Source organism: Protobothrops mucrosquamatus, unplaced genomic scaffold, assembly GCF_001527695.2.
Source record: "Protobothrops mucrosquamatus isolate PMUCROS unplaced genomic scaffold, P.Mucros_1.0 scaffold1126, whole genome shotgun sequence".
NCBI classification, from domain to species: Eukaryota; Metazoa; Chordata; class Lepidosauria; order Squamata; family Viperidae; genus Protobothrops; species Protobothrops mucrosquamatus.
In genome coordinates this window covers 174764-184745 of record NW_015387344.1, presented here as the reverse complement: position 1 = coordinate 184745, position 9982 = coordinate 174764, and the positions used below count along the sequence as shown (strand labels likewise).

General features: G+C 37.1%; 1 protein-coding gene across 1 annotated transcript in view; it reads right to left on the bottom strand.

The window, feature by feature from the left end:
* The window catches only part of LOC107291415 (cytochrome P450 2K6-like), a 22767-nt gene extending 13173 nt beyond the window's left edge, over positions 1-9594 (bottom strand). The window contains exons 1-5 of the mRNA XM_015820410.1: positions 9565-9594; positions 8651-8752; positions 3679-3841; positions 2609-2758; positions 506-666 (exon numbers count right to left, since the gene is read on the bottom strand). Coding sequence (XP_015675896.1) covers positions 506-666; positions 2609-2758; positions 3679-3841; positions 8651-8752; positions 9565-9594 — 606 coding nt within the window. The remainder of the gene's footprint in view (positions 1-505; positions 667-2608; positions 2759-3678; positions 3842-8650; positions 8753-9564) is intronic.
* Positions 9595-9982: the final 388 nt, after the last annotated feature.

Here is a 9982-nt window from a genome sequence, read left to right as displayed (position 1 = left end):
AAATCAATTTCTATAAATTACCATTTCAGCCTCATGATCTGTCCCATATCTGACATTGAACAAATTTCTTTGATTCTAACTTCATGAAATTTTGACTATAGGAGGAAGCAGACAATCCCTGATAAACATATATTCCGTTGTTGATTTTTAACAAAAGTCAACAACTGAGTACACAAATGTATAGAATTTCTATCCTAGGTTAGGTTTCTAAATACATAATACCACTCAACAGTTCAATTTATATTTCCAAAATATTTGGGGAAGTAAAGTGCCAGCCACCTTGCAATATTATCTGCTGTCAATGGTCCTCATGTGCATTCCAAATTATTCAACTCTAAGCTTAGTCATCAGATAGCTTAACCATAATATACATTTTCCAATTTGGGAATGAAAAATAAAATAATAATTCAGTGAAATTACAATTCTGGTAATTCCCATGGCTCCATTGTTCTGGCTAATTCTGTATCACTCAGAGAAGAAGGAGGGCAGTGACCACAATACTCACGATGTGGGAAAAGCTTGTTAAAAATTTTGAAATAATATCCATGGATTCCAGCAATTCCAGAAACTCCTTATCTTCAGTGGAAAAACGATGTCCAAAAACTACAGCACAGATCACATTGCTAACAAAATGTGTAATGTACACTGATGGGGCAAATGGCTGTCCTGATAATAGACAATTTTCATTAATATTCACATTAATTCTGGCTCTCCTGTTAGTAATAAAAGCAATTTCGTTTAATAGAACTTATTGAAAATAAATAAATAATGCTAGGAAGAAAAAGTTAGTGAGCCCTAGTAAAGCCAAGTAGAAAATCAAACAGATTGCATTTAGTAGAAGATCAAACAGATTCCTGACAAACCTAATATACAACTTTTTCTCCCAAAAGGTAGAGAAGGAACTAGAGGGTCAGCAATTCTGGACTTAATTCTCACCTTAATTCTCACTCTTAATTCTCATCTCTAACAGAGATGAAATGTTAGAAGGTGTTGAAGTTATAGGAACCTTGGAGTGTGTGGGGAGGTAAACATTCAATATTGGAATTCAACATTATGCAAGCTCAAACAATAGAGAAAAGTCAAACTAAAGTATTGGACTTCAAGAAAGCTGATTTCAATAAACTTAGAGCTTGAGAAGGCTCCCAGGGATGAGAATCCTCGGGGGAAAACAACCCAAGAAGCTTGGAAAACTTTGAAAATGAGATTATAAAAGCCCAATCTAGCCCAATTCCAATGAAGTAGAAAAATAAGAGATTTCAAAATAAACTAGCATGGCTGCAGAAAAAATTATCTGATAAACTGAAAGACAAAAAAGACAAGTATAAAAGGTGCATGTACCTAAGGCAGAATATCAACAAATAGCCCAGACTTGCACAGATGAAATCAGGAAAGCTAAGGCCCAAAATGAACTAAGGCTTGCTACAAAAGTAAAAAATGTTTTTTAAAAAAGCTGCTTTCAACATGTCAAAAAGCAAGAAAAAAAGTCAAGGAAATGATTGGTCCATTAATGGGAGAAAATGGTAAGAAGGTTGACGAGCAGTGAGGAGAAAACTACTTAACAATTTTTTTTTGCATCTGTCTTTATTCAAAAAGAAAAAAACCCCACCAACCTATAAAAATAGTGTAAAATGTAGATTAGAAGTACGTCAAAATAAGCAAGAAAATGGTAAGAGAACACCTATCCACTCTAGATGAGTTCAAATCACCAGGACCAAATGGATTACACCCCAGGGTTCTGAAGGAATTGGCAGACAAGATCTTAGAACTACTGAGCCACATCTTTCAAAAATCGTGGAGCACTGGGGAATTAGCAGAGCTGATGTACAGTAGTTTCCATCTTCAAAAAAGAGGGAAAAATGGATCCAGGAAACAAGAGACCAGAGAGACTAGAGAAACTATCGGCCTGACATCAATACCTGAAAATATTCTAGAAAAGATAATCAGACAACAAATCTGCAAACACCTAGAAGCAAAATTATAACCAAAAGCCAACATGGATTTGTCAAAAACAGATCATGCCAGACAAATCTTATTGCATTCTTTGACCAAGTGACAAAATTAGTTAACCAGAGGAATGCTGTGGATATAATTTACTTGGACTTCAGTAAGGCATTTGATAAAGTTGACCACAACCTACTACTTGATAAGCTAGAAAAATGTGGGTTAGACAGCATCACCACCAGATGGATTCATAGCTAGCTGATGGGCTGTACTCAGCGTGTGGTCCTCAATGGAACTGCATCTATATGGAGGGAAGTGTGTAGTGCGGTGCCCCAGGGCTCTGTTCTGGGCCTAGTGCTCTTCAACATCTTCATCAACGATTTGGATGAGGGGATAGATGAGGAACTCATCATATTTGTAGACGATACCAAGCTCCCAGAAATAGCCCTTAGGCTCAAGATCCAGGAGGATTGTGACAGACTTGAAACACTGGGCCCTATCTAACAAAATGAAATTCAGTGTAGAGAAAAGTAAGATTTTACATTCAAGCAAGAAAAACCAAATGCACAAGTATGGAATAGATGGTACCTGGCTCTACTACTAAAAACTACTAAACAAATTCTGCAGACTTAGACCTGTGCCAGTATCACTTGAGGTGATCAGATACCTTTTTTATTTCCAAAGTCTTCCAAAAATCTCTCAACCTCAGCTTGTATTTGGGTTTCCAGGCCTTTTTTCCCCAGGCCTAACTTCCTCATGGTAACAACACTCAACCGCCTTTGCTGCAACCACACGTGACCATTTGAACATGCAATACCTGAATAATCAAAGATTAAAAGGAAAGAATAGCTCACATCAATACAAAAAAAAATGTTTGTGGCTTAGAAAATAGCTCTAATTTCTGTTCCTGTATTTAAGAATGCATAAGTGAGATCAGCAACATATAACTTTAATAAGTAAATAAATAAGAATTCAATCCCTGCCTGCCTAGTTTTGACACTCAACTGCAGCATATACTTTGGAAAATGGAAATGGAGGGAAATAAGATCTCACTGTTAAAAAATGGAAAATTTGGATTCTTAATAACCTAGAAAACCTTGATTTATATAGAGAGGACAACACTAAAGAATTCCTTTTGATTATGCCAAAAATTTCCATGCCCTTTTGTCTTCATAGATGGGTTAGTTAGTACAATCCCCTATCTTAACTTTTTTCAATTTGGAGGGTTCAAGTCTTTCAGATTCCATAGAGTCATTATAATCAACTTTGTACAATACCTTTTATAACCTAAAGGTACACCAAAATGAAGATCCTAACTTAAATTGAACCAGATGTTGGCCATATATTTTTAGACATGCTTTATCAATTTCCTAAAAATTCTGCTTTTTCTTGATTTGGTCCGCAGTATTAAACGCTGCCTATTTCATGATCCTGCTCCTCATGTGAGCTACCAAATAATCTCCCTTTTAAGAATAAATTCTATGTATATGGAATTACGAAAAGAACTGTCACAGCAAAGATGCAACAATCACCTTGCTTTATGACATTTTTGACAAATTCAGTGCAATAACTCATTTCAGATTGATCATCGAACATCTGTGTTTCCTTTCATTTCATGTTTCTCTTCAACTTCTGTAATATTCCATGTCTTTATCTAAAACCTGAGTGTAGATACATGGATGTGTAGAGGCTAACTCTGGAGAGCATAGTGAATCCACAAAGTTGGACAAAACTTACCCCTTTGTTTGCAGACAGTCAATATGAATGGTGTAACCGGGCGATCAGCAAAGGCTTCTGCATGTTTAGTTAATGCTTCTTTCACTGTCTGGTATCCAGAGAAGACTATAATATAATAATTTCCACCCCACAGAGAATAAACGTTCCCATATTGCTGCGCGAGCTGCAATTTGTACAAAGTAGAAAAAGATAAATCTTCCATGTTATTATGCACAATTGCAGGTTAATGTGTGACCTTCTCTTCCATCTTGCCTTCTCATCTTCCTGTATTTTTCTTCCTCCAGAACTCAGTAAATTCAGTTACAGCCTTGTGAGGTACACAAGAAATGTACACGTTGTAATTTTCCATTTTTGCTTAAAGGAATAGGCATATAGAGGCACTTAGCTAAGGTAATTTTAGAAAAGGAAATATAGTAAGCTGAAGGAATAGAGAGGAACTATATACACTGACTCAAAGCATGTTTTTTTTAATAGTGCACACTATTGTAGAATAGCATATCGGTTATGAATAATGAACTCTGATACACACATAGCTTCTATATGAAAAGCAGGTACTCTTATAGATAAACAAGGGAAAATATAAATCCTTTATAATTGCAATTATCCAGTTTGGGTAGCAGTTCACCTTGTACATAAGCTACACCCTTAGCAGGATGTTACAGATCATGCCACAGACAAGGAAGGGAAGATAAGACAGGAACAAATAAGGCTTTTGATCTTATAATTGAAGGGTTTGGTAATTGCAATGGTTGCTAGGCGATCGGAAAGCATGTGACCAATTTAAATGTATCAACTGGGTTTCAATTGGAAGGATGTGGCATGATGCATGGGACAGGGTATAAAAACCTATGCAGAAACTGATTCAGTGTGACCCTTTATTTGCCTATAGAATGGTACACCAGCTTTTGCAAAATAATAATAATAATAATAATAATAATAATAATAATAATAATAGTAATAATAGTAATATTAATAAAAAAAGTTGGAAGGAACCTTGGAGGTCATCTAGTTCAATCCCTTGCTCTGGCAGGAAACACTATACCATTTCAGACAAATGGCTGTCCAGTCTCTTCTTAAAAACTTCCAGTGTTCGAGCATCCACAACTTCTGGAGGCAGGTTGTTCAACTGATTAATTGTTCTAACTGTCGGAAATTTTCTCCTTAGTTTAGATTGCTTCTCTCTTGGGTTAGTTTCCATCCATTGCTTCTTGTCCTGCCTTCAGGCGCTTTGGAGAATAGCTTGACTCCCTCTTCTTTGTGGCAGCCCCTGAGATATTGGAACACTGCTATCATGTCCCACCTCGTCCTTCTCTTCATTAGACTTGACATACCCAATTCCAGCAACCGTTCCTTATATATTTTAGCATCCAGTTCCCTAATCATCTTTGTTGCTATTCTCTGTACTCTTTCTAGAGAGTCTCAACATCTTTTTTACATTCTGGTGACCAATAGTGGATGCAGTATTCGAAGTGAAGCCTTACCAAGGTGTTGTAAAGTGGTATTAACACTTCACGTGATCTTGATTCTATCCCTCTGTTAATACAGCCTAGCACTGTGTTGGCTTTTTTGACAGCTGCAGCACATTGCTGGCTCATATTTAAGTGATTGTCCACTAGGACTCCGAGATCCTTCTCACAGTTACTGCTATTGAGCAAGGTATCACCTATACTATACCTGCGCATTCAGTTTTTCTTGCCTAAATGTAGAACCTTACTTTTTTCACCCTTGAATTTCATTTTGTTAGATAACGTCCAATGTTCAAGTCTGTCAAGATCCTTCTGTATCTTAAGCCTGTCTTCTGGAGTGTTGGCTATTCCTGCCAGCTTGGTGTTGTCTGCAAATTTGATGAGTTCCCCATCTATCCCCTCGTCCAAATCATTGATGAAGATGTTGAAGAGCACTGGGCCCAGAACAGAGCACCTCACTACACACTTCCCGCCATGTAGATGCGGTTCCATTGAGGACCACACGCTGAGTACGGCCGGTTAGCCAGCTACGAATCCATCTGGTGGTGATGCTGTCTAACCCACATTTTTCTATCTTATCAAGTAGTAGGTTGTGGTCTACTTTATCAAATGCCTTACTGAAGTCCAAGTAAATTATATCCACACCATTCCTCTAGTCCACTAATTTTGTCACTTGGTCAAAGAATGGAATAAGATTTGTCTGGCATGATCTGTTTTTGACAAACCCATGTTTGCTTTTGGTAATGACTTTATTTGCTTCTAGATGTTTGCTGATTCATTGCTTGATTATCGTTTCCAAGATCTTCCCAGGTATCTAGGGTGGACAGGTGCTCACTTATCATTTTCTTGCCTATCTTAACTTGTGTTTCTAATCTGTTTTTTATGGTACTGTTTTTGATAGGTTGGATTGTTTTTTCCCTTTGTGTAAATGCGGATGCAAAAAATGAGTTGAGTAGTTCTGCTTTCTCCCTATTGCTTGTCACCTTCTTGCAACTTTCTCCCACTAATGGACCAATCATTTCCTTAACTTTTTTTCTTGTTTTTTACATGTTGAAAGAAGAAGCTTTTTTTGTTATTTTTGACTTTTTTCGCAAGCCTTAGTTCATTTTGAGCCTTAGCTTTCCTCACTTCATCTTTGCAGGCTTGGGCTATTTGCTGATATTCTGCCTTAGTTATGTGCCCCTCTTTTGACTTTTATGAAACTTGTTTTGTTTTCCAACACCCTGTTTTCCATCCAAACATTGGAGTTCAATGTTTATTTCTCACAGCTTTATGTGACTCCCAGTACTATACCTGTTATTTTTCAAGAATGATTTTTAATCAGCTAATGACATTGAGAGTATAATTGTAACAGTAGGAGCAGCAGCTATTGTACAGCTCTTTTTTTTCCAACGGAGTATTTGGGTAATAAACATGTTGGCAAAAAAAAGATAGAATTGTGGTTGAGGATAGTATTCTTCGGGATGCATGGACTGTGGAATTCATTTTTTTTAATGTATGACAGCAGGAAAGCTTTTTGCATAATTTGAAGGAACCTTAGTACAAACTACAGGTAGTCCTTGACTTACAAAATTCATTTTAAGTTAGAATGGCACTGAAAAAAGTGACTTACAATATGACTGTTGTTCACACTTATGCAGCCCCATGGTCACGAGATCAAAATACTGACACTTGGCAACTGTCTCATATTTATGACAATTGCAGTGTCCTGGAGTAAATAGGTGAAACTTTGGAAAATCACATCAGATATCCCCAGGGCAGTATGCTCTCTCCATTACTCTTTTTTTCTATTTAACAATGACTCTAAGGATCTTCCTGCATCAGCTCAGAACGTTCAGACTGCCCCAGGAACTTTTGATACAGTTCTACAGAAGAATTCTTGATCTCTCATTTGTATTTCTATAACCGTCTGATTGGATACAGCAACTAAACAGGACAGATATAGACTTCTATGGAGGGTTAGGACTGCAGAAAAAAACAGTTGGCACCAGCCTGCCTTCCATTGAGGACTTGTATATTGCACAAGTCAGAGGCTGAGAAAATATCTACAGACCCCGCATATCCTGAACATAAACTGTTTTAACTCCTTTAGTTTTCTTTGATTCTCTATTTACATATTTTTGTTAACATCTTTGTCTCCTGATTATTCATCTAAAACCTATTAGCATACCAAATTCTTTTAATTTCCCCATTGATATTTCTGCTCCTTTGAATAGATCCTCTAAAAATAATATCAAATCATCAGCAAATGCCTTTAATCTATAAAATTCTCTTTTGATCTTTATTCCCACCATTCTCTCATCTGTTCAATATTTCAACAGCCAATGCTTCAACAACTACAATAAACTATTAATCATAATTTATGAACATCAAACACATATTCACGTTGATTGGATATTACAGCAGAATACAATTTATGACTATTTATTCAGTGAATGTTCAAAATTATGATGGCACTGAAGGAAGGGACTGATGGCTTTGGCCCAAAGGTATAGCTATTGCCGCCCCACTGAGGGAACATGAACACGGAGTGGGGCAAACAACATCCCTGAACACCAACTAGCGGTCAGAAGATATGATGAAAACTGCTTAATTTCACAACACATGGACAGATTTAACCATCGTTTCAATTGGGAAACTGTGAGCCTCCAAGACCAAGCCAATTCCAAGAATGCTAGAGAATTCCTGAAAGTCTAGCACTGGGACAAATCAAGTGCTAAGCAGAAGGAATCCAGCCCTCTACTCTGTGATATTATTATTATTATTATTATTATTATTATTATTATTATTATTATTATTATTATTATTATTATTATTATTTAGATTTGTATACCGCCCTATCTCCCTTACGGGACTCAGGGCGGTGAACAGGCGATAATAAAAATCACAATAAATATCAAGAGCTCTTAGCCTTCTCTAAACATGCCAATCTTTGCTGCTCTTCTTTGCATTCTTTCCCATCCATCCCAGATGCAGTCTGACCAATGCAGCATAGATTAGGATTATCACTATGCTCTATGCTGCATTGGTGGCACAGGAGCCATGGCGGCGCAGTTGTTAGAATACAGTATGGCGGGCTACCCCTGTTCACTGTCAGGAGTTCAATCATGACTGGCTCAAGGTTGACTCACCCATTCTTCCAAGGTCAGTAAAATGAGGACCCAGATTGCTGAGGGGAATATGCTGACTCTGTAAACCACCCAGAGAGTGCTGAAAAGTACTATGAAGTGGTGCTATTGCTATCACGTTCTGTGATTTTGATATTATAGCTCTATCGATGCAGCCCTAAACTGTATCGACTCAGCATACTGCTGGCTCATGCTTGTTGCATGGTCAACCAGGACACCCTTGTCCCTTTCACAAGTACCACTGCTGAACCAGGTACTACCTATATTATCCCTGTGTATTTGCCTAAATAAATATATTTCTCACTATCCAGCAACATTTTGTTGGATAGTGTTCAAGTCTCTGTATTGTTATTTGATTAAGCATTTTAAAAGACATACCTCTATTAATGTCTTCTCTGACAAGAAAGTCCCTTCCAACAGTCTTCCTGCTATCAAGGAAATTGGAGAAGGTCCTGGGGGGTGGTCTTTGCGTTTACTGAACTGTTTCAGAAAAGAAAGTATCAAGCACAGAATCACAGTGATAAAGAATAATAGCAGCATCACCATTCTCCTGCCTTTGAGTGGCTGCTGTAAAAACGTGGGATAGAAGACTTTTCCCTATTGGCTTTCAATTTTCTTTATAGATATGCTTCCTTTCTTGCCTTGGTATTTTTCTGCTACCACTGCCCTTTATATTTTGTGCTAATTAAAATACCTTGTGATTATCTCAACCAATAAGCTGTGGATTATATCCTTTCGCAGATGTACGACACGAATACAATTGCATGAAGTTGAAACATCAGAGATTACACAACCCTAGTTTTGCAAAGGATCAATTATGTATCATAGATACCAAGGATGGCCAAGTCATTATGGGGAAAAATGATGCCATGTCTTTTTATTTCTAGAGACTTTAATTGTTACTCCTGATGGTCTCTGAGATGTATATCAAAGGAAGATACTGATATCTTCTTTTAAGGTGTTGCTTTATTCCTGGCTTCCTAGCAACTTCTCATAAACATGTTTTTGTATTCCCTAATTGACACTGGGGACAATGCTTGCTTTTCCGCCGGTCCAGAGAAATAGGTGTAGCTTTCAAAAATTACCACAGCTACAGAAAATAATGTTTATTCTTAAAAGACTTTTTAAAAATGTTTATTCTTAAAGACTTAATGGTATTGAGATATTCTTCTTCCGTAAGGTTTTAATTTGAAATAGCTTATTGGGAGTGGGAGATTTGGCTTAATTAAATGGTGGCCTCTTTGATGCCATTTATTTGGCTAAATCTCTAAACTAGCCTTCCCCAGTCTCACATTCTCAAAATCTGTGGGAGGAAATCTCATCTCTGGCCAATCTTAAGAACATGTTATTGAGACCTATTTTTCTTCTTCGGGAGTCAGTGGATAAATTAAGAGCTAGGGATGTCAGATTAGCCTTTCCCAATCTAGTATCTCCCAATATGTTAGATTTGAAAAATCAAGGATTTCAGCTGGGAACCGTGGTTATTTCCAATCTGAATTCACTGTATTGTGGAAAACTAATGTAGATCCTTAAGGAAGTTTTATTTAGCAGTGTGTGGGGTTTTTTGACTGCTTTCACAAAACAATGGTAGAATGCTGACCCACTGTAAATGGCTTCCAGAAAATAATTGAATTTTATGATGGATCTACTATAGTTTGTATTGTGGACTCTTTTTTCTAGGACAATCAAGGTCACAAATCAGGATAAAAG